General features: G+C 44.1%; 1 protein-coding gene across 4 annotated transcripts in view; it reads left to right on the top strand.

Moving 5' to 3' along the window:
* adamts3 (ADAM metallopeptidase with thrombospondin type 1 motif, 3) overlaps window positions 1-27,596 on the top strand; it is a 190,860-nt gene that overhangs the window by 53,389 nt on the left and 109,875 nt on the right. For all 4 annotated transcript variants that reach the window (XM_036936581.1, XM_036936583.1, XM_036936580.1 and 1 more), the window contains 2 exons: window positions 9,530-9,686; window positions 21,465-21,739. In XM_036936581.1, the coding sequence (XP_036792476.1) occupies window positions 9,530-9,686; window positions 21,465-21,739 (432 nt within the window). The remainder of the gene's footprint in view (window positions 1-9,529; window positions 9,687-21,464; window positions 21,740-27,596) is intronic.

Genomic DNA, 27,596 nt, shown 5'->3' with positions numbered 1-27,596 from the left:
CTGACTCCTGCCTACTAATACTGCCTCCTGACTCCTGCCTACTACTACTTCCTACTACTACTGCCTCCTGACTCCTGCCTACTACTACTGCCTCCTGACTCCTGCCTACTACTACTGCCTCCTGACTCCTGCCTACTACTACTGCCTCCTGACTCCTGCCTACTACTACTGCCTCCTGACTCCTGCCTACTAATACTGCCTCCTGACTCCTGCCTACTACTACTTCCTACTACTACTACTGCCTACTAATACTGCCTCCTGACTCCTGCCTACTACTACTTCCTACTACTACTACTGCCTACTACTACTGCCTCCTGACTCCTGCCTACTAATACTGCCTCCTGACTCCTGCCTACTACTACTTCCTACTACTACTACTGCCTACTACTACTGCCTCCTGACTCCTGCCTACTAATACTGCCTCCTGACTCCTGCCTACTACTACTGCCTACTACTACTGCCTCCTGACTCCTGCCTACTACTACTGCCTCCTGACTCCTGCCTACTAATACTGCCTCCTGACTCCTGCCTACTACTACTTCCTACTACTACTACTGCCTACTACTACTGCCTCCTGACTCCTGCCTACTAATACTGCCTCCTGACTCCTGCCTACTACTACTTCCTACTACTACTACTGCATACTACTACTGCCTCCTGACTCCTGCCTACTAATACTGCCTCCTGACTCCTGCCTACTACTACTGCCTCCTGACTCCTGCCTACTAATACTGCCTCCTGACTCCTGCCTACTACTACTTCCTACTACTACTGCTGCCTACTAATACTGCCTCCTGACTCCTGCCTACTACTACTGCCTCCTGACTCCTGCCTACTACTACTTCCTACTACTACTGCTGCCTACTAATACTGCCTCCTGACTCCTGCCTACTACTACTGCCTACTACTACTGCCTCCTGACTCCTGCCTACTAATACTGCCTCCTGACTCCTGCCTACTACTACTGCCTACTAATACTGCCTCCTGACTCCTGCCTACTAATACTGCCTCCTGACTCCTGCCTACTAATACTGCCTCCTGACTCCTGCCTACTACTACTGCCTACTACTACTGCCTCCTGACTCCTGCCTACTAATACTGCCTCCTGACTCCTGCCTACTAATACTGCCTCCTGACTCCTGCCTACTACTACTTCCTACTACTACTGCTGCCTACTAATACTGCCTCCTGACTCCTGCCTACTACTACTGCCTACTACTACTGCCTCCTGACTCCTGCCTACTACTACTGCCTCCTGACTCCTGCCTACTAATACTGCCTCCTGACTCCTGCCTACTACTACTTCCTACTACTACTACTGCCTACTAATACTGCCTCCTGACTCCTGCCTACTACTACTTCCTACTACTACTACTGCCTACTACTACTGCCTCCTGACTCCTGCCTACTAATACTGCCTCCTGACTCCTGCCTACTACTACTTCCTACTACTACTACTGCCTACTACTACTGCCTCCTGACTCCTGCCTACTAATACTGCCTCCTGACTCCTGCCTACTACTACTGCCTACTACTACTGCCTCCTGACTCCTGCCTACTAATACTGCCTCCTGACTCCTGCCTACTAGTACTTCCTACTACTACTGCCTCCTGACTCCTGCCTACTAATACTGCCTCCTGACTCCTGCCTACTACTACTTCCTACTACTACTGCTGCCTACTAATACTGCCTCCTGACTCCTGCCTACTACTACTGCCTACTACTACTGCCTCCTGACTCCTGCCTACTAATACTGCCTCCTGACTCCTGCCTACTACTACTGCCTACTACTACTGCCTCCTGACTCCTGCCTACTACTACTTCCTACTACTACTGCTGCCTACTAATACTGCCTCCTGACTCCTGCCTACTACTACTGCCTACTACTACTGCCTCCTGACTCCTGCCTACTACTACTGCCTCCTGACTCCTGCCTACTAATACTGCCTCCTGACTCCTGCCTACTACTACTTCCTACTACTACTGCCTACTAATACTGCCTCCTGACTCCTGCCTACTACTACTTCCTACTACTACTACTGCCTACTACTACTGCCTCCTGACTCCTGCCTACTAATACTGCCTCCTGACTCCTGCCTACTACTACTTCCTACTACTACTACTGCCTACTACTACTGCCTCCTGCCTACTAATACTGCCTCCTGACTCCTGCCTACTACTACTGCCTACTACTACTGCCTCCTGACTCCTGCCTACTAATACTGCCTCCTGACTCCTGCCTACTACTACTTCCTACTACTACTACTGCCTACTACTACTGCCTCCTGCCTACTACTACTGCCTCCTGACTCCTGCCTACTAATACTGCCTCCTGACTCCTGCCTACTACTACTTCCTACTACTACTACTGCCTACTAATACTGCCTCCTGACTCCTGCCTACTACTACTTCCTACTACTACTACTGCCTACTACTACTGCCTCCTGACTCCTGCCTACTAATACTGCCTCCTGACTCCTGCCTACTACTACTTCCTACTACTACTACTGCATACTACTACTGCCTCCTGACTCCTGCCTACTAATACTGCCTCCTGACTCCTGCCTACTACTACTTCCTACTACTACTACTGCATACTACTACTGCCTCCTGACTCCTGCCTACTAATACTGCCTCCTGACTCCTGCCTACTACTACTGCCTACTACTACTGCCTCCTGACTCCTGCCTACTAATACTGCCTCCTGACTCCTGCCTACTACTACTTCCTACTACTACTACTGCCTACTACTACTGCCTCCTGCCTACTACTACTGCCTCCTGACTCCTGCCTACTAATACTGCCTCCTGACTCCTGCCTACTACTACTTCCTACTACTACTACTGCCTACTAATACTGCCTCCTGACTCCTGCCTACTACTACTTCCTACTACTACTACTGCCTACTACTACTGCCTCCTGACTCCTGCCTACTAATACTGCCTCCTGACTCCTGCCTACTACTACTTCCTACTACTACTACTGCATACTACTACTGCCTCCTGACTCCTGCCTACTAATACTGCCTCCTGACTCCTGCCTACTACTACTTCCTACTACTACTACTGCCTACTACTACTGCCTCCTGACTCCTGCCTACTACTACTTCCTACTACTACTACTGCATACTACTACTACTACCTACTGACTCCTACTGACCTCCTGCCCACTACTACTACCTACTGACCTCCTACCTACTACTACCTACTGACTCCGACGGGCCTACTGACTCCTACTGACCTCCTACCTACTACTACCTACTGACTCCGACGGGCCTACTGACTCCTACTGACCTCCTACCTACTACTACTTCTACCTATCTCCTGCCTACTACTACTACTACCACCTACTGTCTCCTCCTGACCTCCTGCCTACTACTTCTGACTCCTACTCATGGTCTCAAAATATTTCCAGAGTATTCCCTTCAGGATAGTTCTGCCAGTTATTGTATTTCATTAACAGAGTGAGAGAGTTTAGAGAGCCGCCTGTAGTTCAGGAGAGAAGACATGATATCTGCTGAGCTCTTGTGTGAAGAGAGATTGATTGGCCAACATATTTTCCTTTGCTCCTGTGATATGCTCCCCAAGCTACAACTCCTATGGAGGAGCCCTCTAATATGGTCAGTTTTCTAAGTACGTTTGTGAAATATTTTCTTGATCTAATTTTATTTTCCCACCCAGAAATACAGATATACATTTTATATCCGCCGACAGGTGACTTTCACTTCTACCTCTTTTTAGTTTTTTCAAATCTGAAGACGTTTGCCGTTGTAGTTTTTCTTTAAAGTTCCTTTTTAAGGGTGGATAAAAATGGCAAGTAATGATGACGAAGGTTTGCACACATTTCTAAACTAAATACACCTTTAAACAACACACCCGATGAAAGGTGGCAGTGTCCTGTCTGAATCCAGGCTTTTTGAAAGTGGCAGGATTTTTTTTTTTTTAATAAAGCAAGTTCTGAAGTGGAGACTGGAGAGGCCGTCTCAGAGAACGGGACCGCTTCAGTCCAGCAGGCTGTTTGTTTTGGCAGGGAGGTGCGGTCTGCTTGACCGACACCTCTCCCCCTCAGACCCACCCTCTACAACCAGTCCTATACCTCAGACCCAGTCCTATACCACCAATACCTCGCAACACCACAGTACATCACAGTCCCACCAATACCTCCCAACACCACAGTACATCACAGTCCCACCAATACCTCCCAACACCACAGTACATCACAGTTCCCATCACAGGTCACAGCATATGCATTGTATGTGCTGAGAAAAATACTATGTAGGCCTACTGTCAGTATTTGTCATCAAATAGAGAAAGTAAGATGTCCACATAGACATTTTTGGAAAAATGTCCTCTGGTCTGATGAAACAAAAATAGAACTGTTTGGCCATAATGACCATCGTTATGTTTGGAGGAAAAAGGTGGGGCTTGCAAGCCGAAGAACACCATCCCAACTGGGAAGCACAGGGGTGGCAGCATCATGTTGTGGGGGTGCTTTGCTGTAGGAGGGACTGGTGGACTTCACAAAATAGATTGTGTCATGAGGAAGGACAATTATGTGGATATTTTGAAGCAACATCTCAAGACATCAGTCAGGAAGTAAATGCTTGGTCTTAAATGGGTCTTCCAAATGGACAATGACCCCAAGTATACTTCCAAGTTGTGACAAAATGGCTTAAGGACAACAAAGTCAAGGTATTGGAGTGGACATCACAAAGCCCTGACCTCAATCATATAGAACATTTGTGGGCAGAACTGAAAAATGTGTGTGCGAGCAAGGAGCCCTACAAACCTGACTCAGTTGCACCAGCTCTGTCAGGAGGAATGGGCCAAAATTCACCCAACTTGTTGTGGGAAGCTTGTGCAAAGCTACCCGAAATATTTGACCCAAGTTAAACAATTTAAAGGCAATGCTACCAAATACTAATTGAGTGTATGTAAACTTCTGACCAACTGGGAATGTGATGAAATAAATAAAAGCTGAAATAAATCATTCTCTCTACTATTATTCTAACATTTCACATTCTTAAAGTAAAGTGGTGATCCCAACTGACCTAAGACAGGGAATTTGAACTAGAATTAAATGTCAGGAATTGTGAAAAACTGAGTTTAAATGTATTTGGCTAAGGTGTATGTCAACTTCTGACTTCAACTGTATATATTTTTTATTTATTTAACAGGTAGGCCAGTTGAGAACAAGTTCTCATTTACAACTGTGACCTGGCCAAGATAAAGCAAAGCAGTGCAAAACAAACAACAACACAGTTACACATGGAATAAACAAACATACACTCAATAATAAAATTGAAAAAGTCTATATACATTGTGTGCAAATGAGGTAGGATAATGGAGGTAAAGCAATAAATAGACCATAGTGGCGAAATAATTACAATATAGCAATTAAACACTGGAGTGATAGATGTGCAGAAGATGAATGTGCAAGTAGAGATACTGGGGTGCAATGGAGCTAAATAAAATAAATAACAGCATGGGGATGAGGTAGTTGGATGGGCAATTTACAGATGGGCTATGTACAGGTGCAGTGATCTGTGAGCTGCTCTGACAGCTAGTGCTTAAAGAGGGAGATATGAGTCTCCAGCTTCAGTGATTTTTGCAGTTTGTTCCAGTAATTGGCAGCAGAGACCTGGAAGGAAAGGCGGCTAAAGGACAAATTGGCTTTGGGGGTGACCAGTGAAATACCTGCAGGAGCGCGTGCTACGGGTGGGTGCTGCTATGGTGACCAGTGAGCTGAGATAAGGCGGAGCTTTACCTAGCAAAGACTTCTAGATGTTCTGGAGCCAGTGGGTTTGGCGATATAGTATCTGTAACATATTTTGGTAATTTGTCTGCATCTTAACTTCTTAAAGTGGCAATCAGCAGTAGAAACAATTACAAAGTGTCTCCCTGCTCCTCTTTCAGTAAAACCTGAGGGATGGGGCTGGAGAAATGTAACCACTCTCAAATTCATAGACAGAGCTATAGATACTAGGACTGACCATCCATGATATCAAAATTGTAATCCTGTTTCTATGATCTGTTTCCACTGTCATGGTACAGTTCACTTTGGATAAAGGCGTCTATATTATTAAATTCTACTTTGATTCTGCCAACTAGCTGTCCAATGTAGTTACCATTCCTTTCCAAGGATAGCAGCCAAAGTTAATTGAAGTCACTACTCTAGCAACATGGACACAGGTTTAGTGCATGTTGAAAGTAGTTTTATCTTCAAAGCAAGTTTATCTGGTTACGCTTGAACCTGTTGTTATACATAAGGTGCAGTCATTAGGTCTATGTCTTGAAAATAATGACATTCGGGCTAGATTTACTAAGTGAACTGGTTTTATTCAAACTCAAACCCTATGTGAATGCCTTTGCTTCTGGGTATGCACACTTTATGGAAGAGACGACACACGCAGGGATGACATGCCGTACTCCTCGTCTAATTCTCCCTTGTGCCCACAGGGTGCACTGGCGATAAACTGCCAGCCTGTATGCTCTGCAAACAAATTCATAAGAAAAGTTAGTCTAATACCGAAACTAAATCACAATGTATTTATAATGAGCATGCCCCATTATTGGTTAGAATGAGATTTCATGAATCATGATGCTGCCATTATCTGCCAGCCTGTATTGAGGGGCTCCTGAGTGGCGCAGCGGTCAAAGGCACTGCATCTGTGCTAGAGGCGTCACTACAGACCCTGGTACGATTCCAGGCTGTATCACAACCGACTGTGATTAGGAGTCCCATAGGGCGGTGCACAATTGGACCAGCGTTGTTAGGATTTGGCCAGGGTAGGCCGTCATTGTAAATAAGAATTTGTTCTTAACTGACTTGCCTAGTTAAATAAAGATAAGAAATAACAAAAATCTGACAGCATCCCCACTAACACCAGTTTGTGTTTGGCTACGCTGAACCTCTAGCTGAGGTGTTTCAGGCAGCATGTCTGTGTTGTTACTGCTACTAGGACTCTTTGATCTGGGGCAACGATCGGCTTGAACATGAACGGCTTCAGTAGGTTTATTGGCTCCCTAACTAATATTATTTCATTCTCTGTAAACTCATTCTCAGACTCGGAGCTACTCTGTAAATTCAGCCATTTTTGGGAGTTCCAAAATTAGCATTAGAGCTGTTTGAAAAGACTGCCTGAAATGTTAGCCTGTTTTGGTAGAATGGAGTTTTGGCCTGCCTGGTGAAATCCCCAGGAGGTAAATTAGTTAATAGACCAATAAGAAATAGTTCTAAATGTCTCTACCAATAACAAGTTTTCACTTTTCCCTTCCCGACTCAGACCACTCCCTGGGCAGCTCGCGGCTGGGTTTCCCTTTGTAGTCTGTAATAGTTTTCGAGCCCTGCCACAACCGACGAGCGTCAGTGCCGGTGTAGTAGGATGCAATCTTAATCCTGTATTGCCGCTTTGCCTGTTTGATGGTTCGTCTGAAGGCGTTAAGGGATTTCTTATGTGTCCGGATTATTGTCCTGCTCCAACCTTTATCTCGATGTGGATGTTGCCTGTAATCCATGGCTTCTGGTTGGGTGGTATACTCCTCAATGCCATTGGATGAATCCCGGAACATATTCAAGTATGTGCTAGCAAAACAGGCCTGTAGCATAGACATCATCTGACCATTTCCGTATTGAGTGAGTCACTGGTACTTCCTGCTTCTGTTTTTGCTTGCAAGCAAAATGATTGCATGTTGGCCAATAGAACCGATGGTAGTGGAGGTTTACTCACCTACGAATTATCAGAAGGCAGCCTGACCTCCGCCCCCTTTTTCTCCGTCTTTTCTACATGCAAATGACGGGGATCTGGCCCATTCCCGAGAAAGCAGTATATCCTTTGCGTCGGACTTGTTAAATAAAAAATCTTTGTCGAGTTCGAGGTAAGTAATCGCTGTTCTGATGTCCAGAAGTTATTTTCGGTCATAAGAAACAGTAGCAGAAACATTATGTACAAAATAAGTAAAAAAGTAAATAAATAAATGAACAAAATAGCACAGTTGGTTAGGAGCCCTTTAAACGGCAGCCATCCCTTCCGGCGCCATCTGGCAGTCCGATGGACGCATTTGGGTTTGGTGGAAATCAGGAGAACGCTACCTGCCCCAATGCATAGTGCCAGCTGCAATGTTTGGTGGAGGAGGAATAATGGTCTGGGGCTGTTTTTCATGGTTTGGGCTAGGCCCCTTAGTTCCAGTGGAGGGAAATCTTAGCGCTACAGCATACAATGACATTCCAGACGATTCTGTGTTTCCAACTTTTTGGCCACAGTTTGGGGAAGGCCCTTTCCTGTTTCAGCATGGCAATGCCCCCATGCACAAAGCGAGGTCCATACAGAAATGGTTTGTCGAGATCCGTGTGGAAGAACTTGACTGGCCTGCACAGAACCCTGACCTCAACCCCCTCTAACACTTTTGGGATGAATTGGAACTCCAACTGCGAGCCAGGCCTAATCACCCAACACCAGTGCTAATCACCCCTCACTAACGCTCTTGTGGCTGAATGGAAGCAAGTCCCCGCAGCAATGTTCCAACAACTAGTGGAAAGCCTTCCCAGAAGAGTGGAGGCTATTATGGCAGCAAAGGGGGGAACAGCTCCTTGTTAATGCCCATGATTTTGGAATGGGATGTTGGATGAGCAGGTGTCCACATACTTATGGTCATGTAGTGTACGTACATGAAAGCAGGGAAAAGTGACATTGCATCAGGATAGATAATAATAAGGTATTTGAGGTAGATATGTACAGTGGGGCAAAAAAGTATTTAGTTATCCACCAATTGTGCAAGTTCTCCCACTTAAAAAGATGAGAGAGGCCTGTAATTTTCATCATAGGTACACTTCAACTATGACAGACAAAATGAGAAAAAAAATCCAGAAAATCACATTGTAACAACGAACCGTAACAAAGAGATGTAACATGAGATGTAACATGCTACTTAAATATGATTACAACGATTACCAGCTGCCTCTAATTGGGAATCATACCAAACACCAACATAGAAAAACTAAACTAGAACCCACCATAGAAAATAATAACTAGAAAACCCCCCAGTCATGCCCTGATTTACTCTACCATAGAAAATAAGGGCTCTCTATGGTCAGAACGTGACAATGTGCTTGTTATTGCATTGGATTGAATTAGAACAAATCATGATGTAAATAAATGTAAGATTGGAGACTTAACTTTTTTAAATGGTTGTTTTTGAGGTGGGACTGCAATTGTGGTTGCCTAGCACTTTCAAGAGCGTTGGGTCAGTAAAAGGTCGCTGCTTCAAATCCCTGAGCTGGCAAGGTGGAAAAATCTGCCGTTCTTCACTTAAGCAATGCAGTTAACCCCCAACAACAACAACTGCTCCCCGGGCGCCGATGACAGTGATTAAGGCAGCCTCCCGCACCTCTCTGAATCAAAGGGATTGTGTTAAATGCGTTCAACTTTTCAGTTGTGCAAATGACTAGGGATCCCTTTCATTTCCATTCCCATCACTTCTGAAGAATCACCCATTTGGCCATATATAGATTTTCCCGCTCTCTCTTCAGGCTGGTATGATCCGGACAGACTCAGATGAGTACTTCATTGAGCCATTGGAGAGAGGGACTCAGGAACATGAGGACCAGGGCAGAGTCCATGTTGTCTACAGGAGATCTGCTGTTCTACAGGCCCCCTCTGACATCTCACTGGACTACCAACTGGAAGGTAAGCTGTGTGTATGCTTGTGTGTGATATATATATACTACCATTCAAAAGTTTGGGTTCACTTAGCAATTTTCATGTTTTTGAAAGAAAAGCAAATGTTTTGTCCATTAAAATAACATCAAATTGATCAGAAATACAGTGTAGACATTGTTAATGTTGTAAATGACTATTGTAGCTGGAAACGGCTGATTTTTTTCAAATGTAAAATCTACATAGGCGTACAGAGGCCCATTATCAGCAACCATCACTCCTGTGTTCCAATGGCGTGTTGTATTAACTTATCCAAGTTTATAATTTAAAAATTCGAATAAATCATTAGAAAACCCTTTTGCAATTATGTTTGCACAGCTGAAAACTGTTTTCCTGATTAAGGAAGCAATACAACTGGCCTTCTTTAGACCAGTTGAGTATCTGGAGCAACAGCATTTGTGGGTTCAATTACAGGCTCAAAATGGCCAGAAACAAAGTACTTTCATCTGAAACTCGTCAATCTATTCTTGTTCTGAGAAATGAAGGCTATTACATGTGAGAAATTGCCAAGAAACTGAAGATCTCGTACAACGTTGTGTACTATTCCCTTCACAGAACAGCGCAAACTCGTTCTATCCAGAATAGAAAAAGGAGTGGGAGGCCCCGGTGCACAACTGAGAAAGAGGACAAGTACATTAGTGTCTAGTTTGAGGAACAGACGCCTCACAAGTCCGCAACTGGCAGCTTCATTAAATAGTACCCGCAAAACACCAGTCTCAATGTCAACAGTGAAAAGGCAACTCCGGGACGCTGGCCTTCTAGGCAGAGTTGCAAAGAAAAAAACATACCTCAGACTGGCCAATAAAAAGAAAATATTAAGATGGGGAAAATAACACACTTGACAGAGATGGCTTTTTTCTCTCGCATGGAATAGCCTTCATTTCTCAGAACAAGAATAGACTGACGGGTTTCAGAAGTAGTTCTTTGTTTCTGGCCTTTTTGAGCCTGTAATCGAACCCAGAAATGCTGATGTTCCAGATACTCATCTATTCTAAAAAAAAAAGGGCCAGTTTTATTGCTTCTTTAAGGACAACAGTTTTCAGCTGTGCTAACATAATTGCAAAAGGGTTTTCTAAAGATCAATTAGCCTCGGATTAGCTAACACAACGTGCCATTGGAACACAGGAGTGATGGTTGTTGATAATGGGCCTCTGTACATCTATGTAGTTATTCCATAAAAAATCTGCCGTTTCCAGCTACAATAGTCATTTACAACATTAACAATGTCTACACTGTATTTCTGATCACTTTGATGTTATTTTAATGGACAAAAAATGTGCTTTTCTCTCAAAAACAAGGACATTTCTAAGTGACCCCAAACCTTTGAACGGTAGTGCGTGTATGTACAGTATATTGTATAATTTAGCAGACACTTTTAACCAAAGTGACTTACATTCTTGCCCCATCATTTTTTACGTGTGGATGGTGCCGGGAATTGAACCGGTAATTGAACCCACTATCCTGGCATATCAGGTGTGTGGTGTGTGTGTGTGTGTGTGTTTGTTTGTGTAAAACTACAGATGAATAGTTAATGAAGCACCCAGAGTAGTCTGCATCACTCACCTGACATCTGCTGATGTTATAATGAGTCTGTTAGAGGTATGGTAGAAGTCTTCCATGTAGATGGTTGTGAGTGGTTAGCCAGCCTACTGTTCCATGTAGATGGATGTGAGTGGTTAGCCAGCCTACTACTCCATGTAGACGGATGTGAGTGGTTAGCCAGCCTACTACTCCATGTAGATGGATGTGAGTGGTTAGCCAGCCTACTGTTCCATGTAGATGGATGTGAATGGTTAGCCAGCCTACTACTCCATGTAGGTGGTTGTGAGTGGTTAGCCAGCCTACTATTCCATGTAGATGGATGTGAATGGTTAGCCAGCCTACTACTCCATGTAGATGGATGTGAGTGGTTAGCCAGCCTACTACTCCATGTAGATGGATGTGAGTGGTTAACCAGCCTACTGTTCCATGTAGATTGGTGTGAGTGGTTAGCCAGCCTACTACTCCATGTAGATGGATGTGAGTGGTTAACCAGCCTACTGTTCCATGTAGATGAATGTGAATGGTTAGCCAGCCTACTATTCCATGTAGATGGATGAGTGGTTAGTGAGTGTTTAGTCAGATTACTAATCAAATCAAACTTTATTTGTCACATGCGCCGACTTTGCGTAGACTTTACCGTGAAATGCTTACTTACAAGCCCTTAATCAACAGTGCAGTTCAAAAAATAAAAAGTTAAAAAGACTAAAATAAAAAGTAATAATATAAACTAACACAATAAGAATAACAATAATGAGGCTATATACAGGGGGCACCGGTACCGAGTCAGTGTGCGGGGGTACAGGTTAGTTGAGGTAATTTTGCACACCAATATCTCTACCTGTACATGACCATCTGATCATTTATCACTCCAGTGTTAATCTGCAAAATTGTAATTATTCGCCTACCTCCTCATGCCTTTTGCACACAATGTATATAGACTCCTTTTTTCTACTGTATTATTGACTTGTTAATTGTTTACTCCATGTGTAACTCTGTGTTGTCTGTTCACACTGCTATGCCTTATCTTGGCCATGTCACAGTTGTAAATGAGAACTTGTTCTCAACTAGCCTACCTGGTTAAATAAAGGTGAAAAAAAAAATAGGTGGGGGTGAAGTGACTATGCATAGATACTAAACAGCGAGTAGCAGCAGTGTACAAAAGGGAGGGGAGGGGTGTCAATGTAAATTGTCTGGCGGCAATTTAATTAATTGTTCGTAGTCTTATGGCTTGGGGGGGTCTCCTGAGGGGGAAAAGGTTTTGTCATTCCCTCTTCACGACTGTCTTGGTATGTTTGGACCATGATATTTCATTGGTGGTGTGGACACCAAGGAACTTGAAACTCTCGACCCGCTCCACTACAGCCCCGTCAATGTTAATGGGGGCCTGTTCGGCTCACCTTTTCCTGTAGTCCACGATCAGCTCCTTTGTCTTGCTCACATTGAGGGAGAGGTTGTTGTCCTGGCACCACACTGTCAGTTCTCTGACCTCCTGAGGCCGTGTCATCGTTGTTGGTGATCAGGCCTACCACTGTTGTGTTGTCAGCAAACTTATTGATGGTGTTGGAGTCGTGTTTGGCCACGCAGTCATGGGTGAACAGAATACAGGAGGGGACTATGTACCTACCCCTGAGGGGCCCCCGTGTTAAGGATCAGCGTGGCAGACGTGTTGTTGCCCACTCTTACCACCTGGGGTCTGCCCGTCAGGAAGTCCAGGATACAGTTGCAGAGGAAAGTGTTTAGTCCCAGAGTCCCTAGCTTAGTGATGATATTCGTGGGCACTATGGTGTTGAACACAGAGCTATAGTCAAAAAACAGCATTCTCACATTGCTGTTCCTTTTGTCTAGGTGAGAAAAGGCAGTGTGGAGTGCGATTGAGATTGCGTTATCTGTGTATCTGTCTGGGCGGTATGCGAATTGGAGTGTGTGTCCGGGGCATCCGGAAGGATGCTGTCGACGTGAGCCATGACCAGCCTTTCAAAGCACTTCATGGCTACCGACGTGAGTGCCACGGGGCGGTAAACATTTAAGCAGGCGACCTTCGCTTCCTTAGGCACAGGGACTATGGTGGTCTGCTTGAAACATGTAGGTATTACAGACTCGGTCAGGGAGAGGTTGAAAATGTCAGTGAAGACACTTGCCAGTTGGTCAGCGCATGATTTGAGTACACGTCCTGGTAATCCATCTGGCCCAGCGGCTTTGTGAATGTTGACCTGTTTAAAGGTTTTGTTCACATCGGCTAACGAGAATGTTATCACACATACATCCAGAACAGCTGGTGCTCTCGTGAATGCTTCAGTGTTGCTTGCCTCAAAGTGAGCATAAAAGGCATTTAGTTCATCTGGTATGCTCGCGTCAATGTGCAGCTCACATCTGGGTTTCCCTTTGTAGTCCGTAAAAGTTTTCAAAGCCCTGTCACATCCGACGAGTGTCAGAGCCAGTGTAGTAGGATTCAATCTTAATCGTGTATTGATGCTTTGCTTCTTTGATGGTTCGTCTGAGTGCATAATGGGATTTCTTATAAGCGTCCGGATTAGTCTCTCACTCCTTGAAAGCGGCAAATCTAGCCTTTAGCTCGATGCAGAGGTTGCTTGTAATCCATGGCTTCTGGTTGGGATATGTACGTACAGTCACTGTGGGGACGACGTTGTCAATGCACTTATTGATGAAGTCGATGACTGAGGTGGTGTACTCTTCAATGCCATTGGATGAATGAATCACGGAACATATTCCAGTCTGTGCTAGCAAAACAGTCCTGTAGTGTAGCATCCGCGTCATCTGACCACTTCTGTATTGAGCGAGTCACTGGTACTTCCTGCTTTAGTTTTTGCTTGTAAGCAGGAATAGAATTATGGTCAGATTTGTCAAATGGAGGGCGGGGGAGAGCTTTGTATGCATCTCTGTGTGTGGAATAAAGGTGGTCTAGGATTTTTTTTTCTCTGGTTGCATATGTGACATGCTGGTAAAATTTCGTAAAACAGATTTAAGTGTGGCTGCATTAAAGTCCTCGGCCACTAGGAGCGCCGCTTCTTGGTGAGCATTTTCTTGTTTGCTTATGGCCTTATAGAGTTGGTTGAGAGCGGTCTTAGTGCCAGCATAGTTCTGTGGTGGTAAATAGACGGCTATGAATATTATAGATGAGAACTCTCTTGGTCGATAGTGTGGTCTACAGCTTATCATAATTCCATGTAGATTGGTGTAAGTGGTTTGCCAGTCTACTATTCCATGTAGGTGGGTTAGTAGTTAACCAGCCTACTATTCTATGTAGGTGGGTTAGTGGTTAGCCAGCCTACTATTCTATGTAGGTGGGTTAGTGGTTAACCAGCCTCCTATTCCATGTAGGTGGGTGTGAGTGGTTAATCAGCCTACTATTCCATGGATGTGAGTGGTTAACCAGCCTACTATTCCATGTAGATTGGTGTGAGTGGTTAACCAGCCTACTATTCCATGTAGATTGGTGTGAGTGGTTAGCCAGCCTACTATTCCATGTAGATGGATGTGAGTGGTTAACCAGCCTACTATTCCATGGATGTGAGTGGTTAACCAGCCTACTATTCCATGTAGATTGGTGTGAGTGGTTAACCAGCCTACTATTCCATGTAGATTGGTGTGAGTGGTTAGCCAGCCTACTATTCCATGTAGATGGATGTGAGTGGTTAACCAGCCTACTATTCCATGGATGTGAGTGGTTAGCCAGCCTACTATTCCATGTAGATGGATGTGAGTGGTTAACCAGCCTACTATTCCATGGATGTGAGTGGTTAACCAGCCTACTATTCCATGTAGATTGGTGTGAGTGGTTAACCAGCATACTATTCCATGTAGATTGGTGTGAGTGGTTAGCCAGCCTACTATTTCATGTAGATGGATGTGAGTGGTTAACCAGCCTACTATTCCATGTAGATTGGTGTGAGTGGTTAACCAGTCTACTATTCCATGTAGATTGGTGTGAGTGGTTAACCAGCCTACTATTCCATGTAGATGGATGTGAGTGGTTAACCAGCCTACTATTCCATGGATGTGAGTGGTTAACCAGCCTACTATTCCATGTAGATTGGTGTGAGTGGTTAGCCAGCCTACTATTCCATGTAGATGGATGTCAGTGGTTAACCAGCCTACTATTCCATGAATGTGAGTGGTTAACCAGCCTACTATTCCATGGATGTGAGTGATTAACCAGTCTATTCCATGTAGATGGATGTGAGTGGTTAACCAGCCTACTATTCAATGTAGATGGATGTCAGTGGTTAGCCAGCCTACTATTCCATGTAGATGGATGTCAGTGGTTAGCCAGCCTACTATTCCATGAATGTGAGTGGTTAACCAGCCTACTATTCCATGGATGTGAGTGGTTAACCAGTCTACTATTCCATGTAGATTGGTGTGAGTGGTTAACCAGTCTAGTATTCCATGTAGATTGGTGTGAGTGGTTAACCAGCCTACTATTCCATGTAGATGGATGTGAGTGGTTAACCAGCCTACTATTCCATGGATGTGAGTGGTTAACCAGCCTACTATTCCATGTAGATTGGTGTGAGTGGTTAGCCAGCCTACTATTCCATTTAGATGGATGTGAGTGCTTAACCAGCCTACTATTCCATGTAGATTGGTGTGAGTGGTTAACCAGCCTACTATTCCATGTAGATTGGTGTGAGTGGTTAACCAGCCTACTATTCCATGTAGATTGGTGTGAGTGGTTAGCCAGCCTACTATTCCATGAATGTGAGTGGTTAACCAGCCTACTATTCCATGTAGATTGGTGTGAGTGGTTAGCCAGCCTACTATTCCATGAATGTGAGTGGTTAACCAGCCTACTATTCCATGTAGATTGGTGTGAGTGGTTAACCAGTCTAGTATTCCATGTAGATTGGTGTGAGTGGTTAACCAGCCTACTATTCCATGTAGATTGGTGTGAGTGGTTAGCCAGCCTACTATTCCATGTAGATGGATGTGAGTGGTTAACCAGCCTACTATTCCATGGATGTGAGTGGTTAGCCAGCCTACTTTCCTATGTAGGTGGATGTGAGTGGTTAGCCAGCCTACTATTCTATGTAGATTGGTGTTAGTGGTTAGGTATCCTACTATTCCATGTAGATTGGTGTGAGTGGTTTCATGATGTTGGGGTAGGTTGATGATAAATACATAAATACCACCCCCCCCCCCCCCCACCCCCTGTTTCTCTCTCTACTCTATAGAGTTGACTCTTGAAAAGCCCTTTGTTAACATAGAACATCTGGGAACATCAAACATTCTGGGAACATCAAAAGGTGGGAAACGGAACCATATTTCGGTAATCCAACCATTCAAAATATGCGCTTGTACTTAAAAAAAAATGTTTGCCCCCTTTTTCATGGTATCCAATTATTAGTAGCTACTATCTTGTCTCATCGCTACACGGGCTCGGGAGAGACGAGCTCTCGTACGGGCTCGGGAGAGACGAAGGTCGAAAGTCATGCATCCTCCAATACACAACCCAACCAAGCCGCACTGCTTCTTAACACAGCGCGCATCCAACCTGGAAGCCAGCCGTACCAATGTGTCGGAGAAAACACCATGCACCTGGCAACCTTGGTTAGCGTGCACTGCGCCTGGCCCGCCACAGGAGTCGCTGGTACGCGATGAGACAAGGATATCCCTACCGGCCAACCCCTCCCTAACGACGCTAGGCCAATTGTGCGTCGCCAGGGCGCACCCAGAGTCTCTGGTGGCACAGCTGGCGCTGCAGTACAGCCCCCTTAACCACTCTGCCACCCGGGAGGCCCTTGCTTTTGTACTTAATGAATATGATGTCAGATCAGTTGGCGTCTGAGACATTATTACTGATGATAGGACGACATTATTGGTATCTTGTAAAGTCTACACATTCTAGTTATCAGATTCACATGGAATTGTTGTGCAATTTAAATGTTTAAATATGAAACTATTTGTGAAAAGATTAAATGTCATTTTAGCTTCTAAATGAGATTGGTTTTCATGAGTGAACTATGCTCATTTTAGTGGCCCTGCCCATGTGAACAGACACTGGTTGTAAACTATGAAACACGGCCCTCTCTCCCAACCCTATATAAGCCCCTTTACGAAAATGTAACACCCTGTTCCAAGGACGTGAGGATTTACGGTCCCCACGTTAAAAAGGACAAGGTCACCTACAGAACTAAGCCAACATCAGCGTGGGTGAACGACAAGAACCAAAATAATTTAGCATCAAATTTCAACGTGAAGATGACGATCCACACGCCAAAAATATGAATTTCGACTACCAGACAGAATATAGCATGAGCTAAAAGTATGGCAACTTGGTATGAACATTGAACTCTTATTCACTAAAAAGTGATACCTCCTAGCCGTTGCGTTAGCGCAGCCACTTTAGACGTGGGCTAGGAGAGGACGGACAGAGTATCTGTTCTACCACACGACGACATTACTACCAAGTGTCCGTTCTACCACCAGAATTCTTTAAAGGACAACCCGGCCTTCCATCTACGACCAACTGATCAAAGCGCAGCTCAGAGTAAATATTTATTGCATTTTCCTTTTCCAAATGGGCGGTTATTTAGAACGATAAAGCTGCCTACGGCCCGATAGAGACACAATCTTTTTTGTTCCTCAGTCTTCCCGCTCTTTCATTCAAAACCCAACCCCCTTTCTTTGTGTAACCAGCCGTCATATCTGTTCCGTCCGCCAGGGACGTTTTCTTTATGACATAATTTGTAATCAATGTGTGATCCATTCTGTGTAAATGTAATTCTGTGTGATTATTTAGTAAATAAATAATTAAACCAAATTTTGTATTGCTGATTCAACTTGTTAGCCAGGGTTCGTGAAGATAACCAAGGATTTGCAACTTTCAAATGAGACTAAATAAGGTGACAATTAAATATTGACTGCTATTGAGGTAAAAGATTACCAGGTCTTTAAGAGTTTATTCGGAAGATAACAGCTCTATAAACATTATTTTGTGGTGCCCCAACTTTCTAGTTAATTACATTAGCTTAATCAGGTAATATTATTTACAGAGAAATTATTTTATAGAATAGCATGTCATATCACTTAATCCGGCATAGCCAAAGACAGTGATTAGGTATCCTACAATTCCATGTTGATGGTTGTGAGTGGTTAGCCAGCCTACTTTTCCATGTAGGCAGGTGTGAGTGGGTTGCTAGACTACCGTTCCATGTAGATGGTTGTCAGTGTTTTGACGGCCTACTTTTCCATCTGGTGGGTGTGAGTGGTTAGCGAGTCTACTTTTCCATTTTATTTTATTTCACCTTTTATTTAACCAGGTAGGCTAGTTGAGAACAAGTTCTCATTTGCAACGGTGACCTGGCCAAGATAAAGCAAAGCTGTTCGACACATAAAACAGCACAGAGTTACACATGGAATAAACAAACATACAATCAATAATACAGTATAATAATCTATATACAGCATGTGCAAATGAGGTAGGATAAGAGAGGTAAGGCAATAAATAGGCCATGGTGGCAAAGTAATTACAATATAGCAATTAAACACTGGAATGGTAGGCTGTGCAGAAGCTGAATGTGCAAGTTGAGATACTGGGGTGCAACGGAGCAAGATAAATAAATAAATAAATAAATAAATAAATAAATACAGTATGGGGATGAGGTAGATTGGATGGCCTATTTACAGATGAGCTGTACACCTGTGTACAGGTGCAGTGATCTGTCAGCTGCTCTGACAGCTGGTGCTTAAAGCTAGTGAGAGAGGTAAGAGTCTCCAGCGTCAGAGATTTTTGCAGTTCGTTCCAGTCATTGGCAGCAGAGAACTGGAAGGAGAGGTGGCCAAAGGAAGAATTGTAACACCCTGTTCCAAGGACGTGAGGATTTGCGGTTATGGGTGGGTGCTGCTATGTTGACCAGTGAGCTGAGATAAGGCGGGGCTTTACCTAGCAGAGACTTGTAGATGACCTAGAGCCAGTGGGTTTGGTGACAACGAGATCATACAGGTCGCAGTGGTGGGTAGTATATGGGGCTTTGGTGACAAAACAGATGGCACTGTGATAGACTGCATCCAATTTGCTGAGTAGAGTGTTGGAGACTATTTTGTAAATGACATCGCCGAAGTCGAGGATCGGTAAGATAGTCCATTTTACGAGGGAATGTTTGGAGGCATGAGTGAAGGAGGCTTAGTTGCGAAATAGGAAGCTGATTCTAGATTTAATTTTGGATTGGAGATACTTAATGTGAGTCTGGAAGGAGAGTTTACAGTCTAACCAGACACCTAGGTATTTGTAGTTGTCCACATAAGTCAGAACCGTCCAGAGTAGTGATGCTAGACGGGCGGACAGGTGCGGGCAGCGATCAGTTGAAGAGCATGCATTTAGTTTTACTTGTATTTAAGAGCAATTGGAGGCCACGGAAGGAGAGATTTATGGCATTGAAGCTCATCTGGAGGTTAGTTAACAGTGTCCAACGAAGGGACAGAGGTATACAGAATGGTGTCGTCTGCGTAGAGGTTGGATCAGAGAAACACCAGCAGTGAGAGCGACATCATTGATACTAATTCCATGTTGATGGGTGTGGGTTAGTGAGTGGTTAGTCAGTTTACACTTCCATGTTGATGGGTGTGGGTTAGTGAGTGGTTTGTCAGTTTACACTTCCATGTTGATGGGTGTTGGTTAGTGATTCGTTAGCCAGCCCACTATTCCATGTAGATGGAATACTACCAAACATCATATTGTCACAACAGCTATCGATCCCCACTCTGTTCCCTCGTCTCAGTGCTCCTTACTGCCAACAACATATTTACACAACAGCTAGGGATCACCACTCTGTTTCCTCGTCCCAGGACTCAATACTCCCATCAATATATTGTCACAACAGCTAGGGATCACCACTCTGTTTCCTCGTCCCTGGACTCAATACTCCCATCAATATATTGTCACAACAGCTAGGGATCACCACTCTGTTTCCTCGTCCCAGGACTCAATACTCCCATCAATATATTGTCACAACAGCTAGGGATCACCACTCTGTTTCCTCATCCCAGGACTCAATACTCCCATCAATATATTGTCACAACAGCTAGGGATCACCACTCTGTTTCCTCGTCCAAGTGCTCAATACTGCCAAACATATTGTCACAACAGCTAGGGATTACCACTGTGTTCCCTCATCCAAGTGCACAATACTGCCAAACATATTGTCACAACAGCTAGGGATTACCACTGTGTTCCCTCATCCAAGTGCTCAATACTGCCAAACAACATATTGACACATCAGCTTGGGTACACCACTCTTTTCCCTCGTCCCAGGGCTCAATACTGCCAAACAACATAGTGTCTGTATGTTGCATGACAGTACTCGTTGTGGTCGATACCTGGATCCTGCCGATTGCCCAATGCCAACAAGTTTGAAAAACATATCTTGCTAGAGATCTAGCTAGTCTAACTAGGTAGCTAGCTTGCGAAGGACTGACTACCAGCTTTTGAGAATGCAAGGGGCCATACCAAGTATTGGAGTCAAAAGGGCAAAGGACTAATGTTACCAAGTAAGCCAAGCCAAGCTATTTTCCGTGAATGCAAAGCTTTGAAAATGAAAATATATTGTTTAACTTTTTTTCCACAAGTGTGATAGCTAGCTAATGTAGCTACCAATTTAGCTTGCTAGCTCTCGTCAGATTGAAATCCAATCTTTTATCAGGCAGTGAAATTCAAGGGAAGGCCATTAGCTCACATTAGATAGCTAGTTATAACGTTATATAACAATGTAGCCTACCTTACATTGCTAACTTTCTGGCTAACAACCTAAACACTTTTTATTTCAATATAAAAATGAGATTTATAACCAATGATTCACATTTTTACATGTTCTGAAGACATTGTAAGATGGAATTGATGTATCTTCTTTTTCTGTTATCGCATTCCAAAATCAACCTGGAATGCAACCTAGACTGTGCTCAGAAGTGATGTTGATTGCTGACTGATTTGTCACGTAATTTAGGTTTCTGGAAAATGTTGTTATAATCTAGAACAAACAAGCATTCTAGCCGGAGGGGTCTCCAAGAACACCTCTACACACAAACTCGGCTATCTGAAATCTGAAGTTAAGACATAGCTGTTGGCTAGCTAACCACCCAAATGAAAAGTTAGCAGTCAGCTAGCAAACCACCCAAATAAAAACTTTAACTAAAAAGTTAGCTGTCAGTGAAAAGTTTACAGATAACTGTCTGTTCATCCTTCCTCTCCAGAACCAGAAATAGAGCTGTCCCTACCAGGTGTTCTGGGGATTCCAGACCAGGTGTCCCTGCCAGGTGTTCCGGGGGTTCTAGACCAGTTGTCCCTGCCAGGTGTTCCGGGGGTTCTAGACCAGGTGTCCCGGCAGGTGAACCAGGCGGTGAGGAAGCGCCGCCACGCCGGAGATGACGACTACAACATTGAAGTTCTCCTGGGTGTCGACTATTCCGTGGTGCGTTTCCATGGCAAGGAGCATGTGCAGAACTACCTGCTGACCCTCATGAACATTGTAAGTCACTTCTTCTCTTATCTAACTCTAACCCTAATTGTTAGTCACTTGTCTTATCTAACTCTAACCCTCATTGTTAGTCACTTCTCTTATCTAACTCTAACCCTCATTGTTAGTCGCTTCTCTTATCTAACTCTAACCCTCATTGTTAGTCGCTTCTCTTATCTAACTCTAACCCTCATTGTTAGTCACTTCTCTTATCTAACTCTAACCCTCATTGTTAGTCGCTTCTCTTATCTAACTCTAACCCTCATTGTTAGTCACTTCTCTTATCTAACTCTAACCCTCATTGTTAGTCACTTCTCTTATCGAACTCTAACCCTCATTGTTAGTCACTTCTCTTTCTCCTCCTGATACATTTAGCTCTGTGTACAGTGCCTTGCAAAATTATTCACCCCCTTGGCGTTTTTCCTATTTTCATACATTACAACCTGTTGTTTAAATGGATTTTTATTTGGATTTCATGTAATGGACATACACAAAATAGTCCAAATTGATGAAGTGAAATGAAAAAAATAACTTGTTTAAAAAAATGCAAAAAAATCTAAAATGGAAAAATGGTGCGGTGCGTGCATATGTATTCTCCCCTTTTCTATGAAGACCCTAAATAAGATCTGGTGAAACCAATTTTTTTTGTACCTTTTTTATTTAATTACACAGATCAGTGAAGAACAAATTCTTATTTTCAATGACGGCCTAGGAACAGTGGGTCAACTGCCTTGTTCAGCGGCATAACGATATATTTTGTACCTTGACAGTTTTTGCAACCTTTCGGTTAGTAGTCCAATGCTCCAACCACTAGGCTACCTGCCACCCCAATTACCTTCAGAAGTCGCATAATTAATTGAATAAAGTCCACCTGTGTGCAAACTAAGTGTCACATGATCTCAGTGTATATATATGCCTGTTCTGAAAGGCCCCAGTCTGTAACACCACTAAGCAAGAGGCACCACCAATCAAGTAGCACCACCAATCAAGTAGCACCATGAAGACCAAGGAGCTCTCCAAACAGGTCAGGGACAAAGTTGTGGAGAAGTACAGATCAGGGTTGGGTTATAGAAAAATATGTAAACATTGGACATCCCACAGAGCACCGTTAAATCCATTGTTAAAAAATGGAAAGAATATGGCACAACAGCAAACCTGCCAAGAGAGGGCCGCCCACCAAAACTCACGGACCAGGCATGGATGGCATTAATCAGAGAGGCAACAAAGAGACCAAAGAAAATCCTGAAGGAGCGGCAAGCTGTATATATCTAGTCTCTGTTTCCCCCTGCTAAGTTGAGGTCTGTGTATATCTCTTGACCCCGTTTCCTCTTAATAAGTTGAGGTCTATACATATATATATATAGTCTCTGTTTTCTCCTGCTAAACTGAGGTCTGTACGTATATATCTAGACTCTGTTTCCCCCTGCTATGTTGAGGTCTGTGTATATCTCTAGGCTCTGTTTCCCCCTGCTAAGTTGAGGTCTGTGTATATCTAGGCTCTGTTTCCCCTTGCTAAGTTGAGGTCTGTGTATATCTAGTCTCTGTTTCCCCCTGCTAAGTTGAGGTCAGTGTATATCTCTTGACCCTGTTTACTCTTAATAAGTTGAGGTCTATACGTATATATCTAGTCTCTGTTCCCCCTGCTAAGTTGAGGTCTGTGTATATCCCTATCTCTAGTCCCTGTTTCCTCCTGCTAAATTGAGGTCTGTGTAACAGTACCAGTCAAAAGTTGACACACCTACTCATTCCAGCTGTTTTCTTTATTTTTACTATTTTCTACATTGGAGAATAATAGTGAAGACATCAAAATGATGAAATAACACATATGGAATCGTGTAGTAACCAAAAAAGTGTTAAACTAATCTAAAAATATGATATTTGAGATTCTTCAAAGTAGCCACGCTTTGCCTTGACAGCTTTGCACACTCTTGGCATTCTCTCAACCAGCTTCACCTGGAATGCTTTTCCAACAGTCTTGAAGGAGTCCCCACATATGCCGAGCACTTGTTGGCTGTTTTTCTTTCACTCTGCAGTCCAACTCATCCCAAACCATCTCAATTAGGTTGAGGTCAGGGGATTGTGGAGGCCAGGTCATCTGATACAGTACTCCATCACTCTTCTTCTTGGTCAAATAGCCCTGACACAGGCTCCCGAGTGGCGCAGTGGTCCCATAGAGCCGTGAACAATTGCCCCAGTGTCGTCCTGGTTTGGGCGGGGTAGGCCGCCATTGTAAATAAGAATTTGTTCTTAACTGACTTGTCTAGTTAAATAAATATTAATTAAAACATTTAAAAATATTAAAAATACAGTCTGGAGGTGTGTTGGATCATTGTCCTATTGAAAAACAAATGATAGTCCCACTAAGCGCAAACCAGATGGGATGGAGTATCGCTGCAGAATGCTGTGGTAGCCATGCTGGTTAAGTGTGCCTTGAAATCTAAATAAATCACTGACAGTGTCACCAGCAAAGCACCCCCACACCTCCTCCATGCTTCCTGGTGAGAACCACACATGCGGACATCATCTGTTCACCTACTCTGCGTCTCACAAAGACACGGCAGTTGGAACCAAAAATCTGAAATTTGGACTCATCAGACCAAAGGACAGATTTCCACCGGTCTAATGTCCATTGCTTGTGTTTCTCGGCCCAATCAAGTCTCTTCTTCTTATTGGTGTCCTTTAGTAGTGGTTTCTTTGCAGAAATTTGACCATGAAGGTCTGAACACTGAAAACTATACAAAACCAGTAAACAAAATAGCAACCGTGAAGCTAATCATATGGACTGTGCTGAAACAAGCCATCAACATAGACAATCACCCACCAACAAACAGTGCAACCCAGGCTACCTAAGTATGATTCTCAATCAGAGACAACTAATGACACCTGCCTCTGATTGAGAACCATACTAGGCCGAAAACATAGAAATGCCCCAAAACAGCCCCAAAATAGCGCCCCAAAATAGCGCACCGGTCTATGGACACGTACTGGCGACACCGTGCGCTTAACCGCATAACACGGTGCCTGACCAGTAACGCGCTGCTTATAATAAGCACGAGGAGTGAGCGCAGGTCTGCTACCTGGCTTAGCTCCACCCCTCGTGTTCCCCCCCCAATTTTGGGGGGGGGGCTGCCTCTCGTACCTGTCGCACTGCCGTGCTGCCTTCGCCAACCTCATTCTCCTGTAACCCTCCTTGCACTGCTCCATCGAATCCCAGGCGGGCTCCGGTACTCTCCCTGGGTCGATCGCCCATCTGTCTATCTCCTCCCAAGTTGTGTAGTCCTGTGAAGCTGGCCGCTGTTGTTGCTGCTGCTGCTGCTGCCGTCGCTGCCTTTTACCACACCGCTTGGTCCTTGGTTGGTGGGTGATTCTGTCACGGTCGTCCTCCTCTTCATCTGAAGAGGAGAGGCGAAAAGGATCTGAGGACCAATACGCGGCGTGGTAAGTGTCCATGGTCAATCTTTAATAAAGAAAGTAGTGAACACTGAAAACTATACAAAACCAGTAAACAAAATAACAACCGTGAAGCTAATCATATGGACTGTGCATATGGACTGTGCTGAAACAAGCCATCAACATAGACAATCAAATCAAATCAAATTGTATTTGTCACATACACATGGTTAGCAGATGTTAATGCGAGTGTAGCGAAATGCTTGTGCTTCTAGTTCTGACAATGCAGTAATAACCAACAAGTAATCTAACAATTCCAAAACTACTGTCTTGTACACAGTGTAAGGGGATAAAGAATATGTACATAAGGATATATGAATGAGTGATGGTACAGAGCAGCATAGGCAAGATACAGTAGATGGTATCGAGTACAGTATATACATATGAGATGAGTATGTAAACAAAGTGGCATAGTTAAAGTGGCTAGTGATACATGTATTACATAAGGATACAGTCGATGATATAGAGTACAGTATATACGTATGCATATGAGATGAATAATGTAGGGTAAGTAACATTATATAAGGTAGCATTGTTTAAAGTGGCTAGTGGCTATTTACATCATTTCCCATCAATTCCCATTATTAAAGTGGCTGGAGTTGAGTCAGTGTCAGTGTGTTGGCAGCAGCCACTCAATGTTAGTGGTGGCTGTTTAACAGTCTGATGGCCTTGAGATAGAAGCTGTTTTTCAGTCTCTCGGTCCCAGCTTTGATGCACCTGTACTGACCTCGCCTTCTGGATGATAGCGGGGTGAACAGGCAGTGGCTCGGGTGGTTGATGTCCTTGATGATCTTTATGGCCTTCCTGTGACATCGGGTGGTGTAGGTGTCCTGGAGGGCAGGTAGTTTGCCCCCGGTGATGCGTTGTGCAGACCTCACTACCCTCTGGAGAGCCTTACGGTTGAGGGCGGAGCAGTTGCCGTACCAGGCGGTGATACAGCCCGCCAGGATGCTCTCGATTGTGCATCTGTAGAAGTTTGTGAGTGCTTTTGGTGACAAGCCGAATTTCTTCAGCCTCCTGAGGTTGAAGAGGCGCTGCTGCGCCTTCTTCACAATGCTGTCTGTGTGAGTGGACCAATTCAGTTTGTCTGTGATGTGTATGCCGAGGAACTTCACCCACCAACAATCACCCACCAACAAACAGTGCAACCCAGGCTACCTAAGTATGATTCTCAATCAGAGACAACTAATGACACCTGCCTCTGATTGAGAACCATACTAGGCCGAAAACATAGAAATGCCCCAAAACATAGAAAAACAAACAGACTGCCCACCCAACTCACGCCCTGACCATACTAAATAAATACAAAACAACGGAAATAGAGGTCAGAACGTGACACTTTGATTTGTTTAACACTGTTTTGGTTACTACATGATGACATATGTGTCATGTGTCATTTCATAGTTTTGATTCTACAATGTAGAAAACTGTAAAAATAAAGAAAAGCCCTTCAATGAGTAGGTGTGTACAACATTTTGACTGGTACTGCATATCTATAATATCTCTACTCTCTGTTTCCTCCTGCTAAGCTGAGGTTTCTGTGTATCTCTAGTACCTGTTGTTCCCGTGTCCTCTGTTTCCTCCTGCTAAGCTGATGTCTGTGTAAATCTCTAATATCTATGCTCTCTGTTTCAGACTTCTAAGCTCAGGTTTCTGTATATCTATAGTTCCTGTTTCCTCTGTTTCCCCCTGCTAAACTGAGGTCTGTGTATATCTCTGGGCCCCGTTCCTCCTGCTAAACTGAGGTGTGTTAATATCTCTAGTAACTCTAGTCCCTGTTTCCTCTGTTTCCCCCTGCTGAACTGAGCTCTGAGTATATCTCTAACGTCTGTTTTCTGTGTTTCCTCCTCCTAAGCTGAGATCAGTGTATGACTCTAATATTGCTAGCATATCTAGGCCCTGTGTCCTCCTGCTAAATTGAGGTCTGTGTATATCTCTGTCTCTCCACAGCAGAGTAGGGCTAGCTTCCTTTATGACCATGACCCACAGCAGAGTAGAGCTAGCTTCCTTTATGACCATGACCCACAGCAGAGTAGCGCTAGCTTCCTTTATGACCATGACTCAGAGCAGAGTAGGGCTAGCTTCCTTTATGATCATGACCCACAGCAGAGTAGGGCTAGCTTCCTTTATGACCATGACTCAGAGCAGAGTAGGGCTAGCTTCCTTTATGATCATGACCCACAGCAGAGTAGGGCTAGCTTCCTTTATGACCATGACCCACAAGGCTAGCTTCCTTTATGACATGACCCACAGCAGAGTAGGGCTAGCTTCCTTTATGATCATGACCCACAAGGCTAGCTTCCTTTATGACCATGACCCACAGCAGAGTAGGGCTAGCTTCCTTTATGACCATGACCCACAACAGAGTAGGGCTAGCTTCCTTTATGACCATGGCCCACAAGGCTAGCTTCCTTTATGA

Source organism: Oncorhynchus mykiss, chromosome 11, assembly GCF_013265735.2.
Source record: "Oncorhynchus mykiss isolate Arlee chromosome 11, USDA_OmykA_1.1, whole genome shotgun sequence".
In the NCBI taxonomy this organism is placed as follows: domain Eukaryota; kingdom Metazoa; phylum Chordata; class Actinopteri; order Salmoniformes; family Salmonidae; genus Oncorhynchus; species Oncorhynchus mykiss.
Note: the sequence above shows the minus strand (reverse complement) of the source record. Positions and strands in the feature narration are given on the sequence as shown.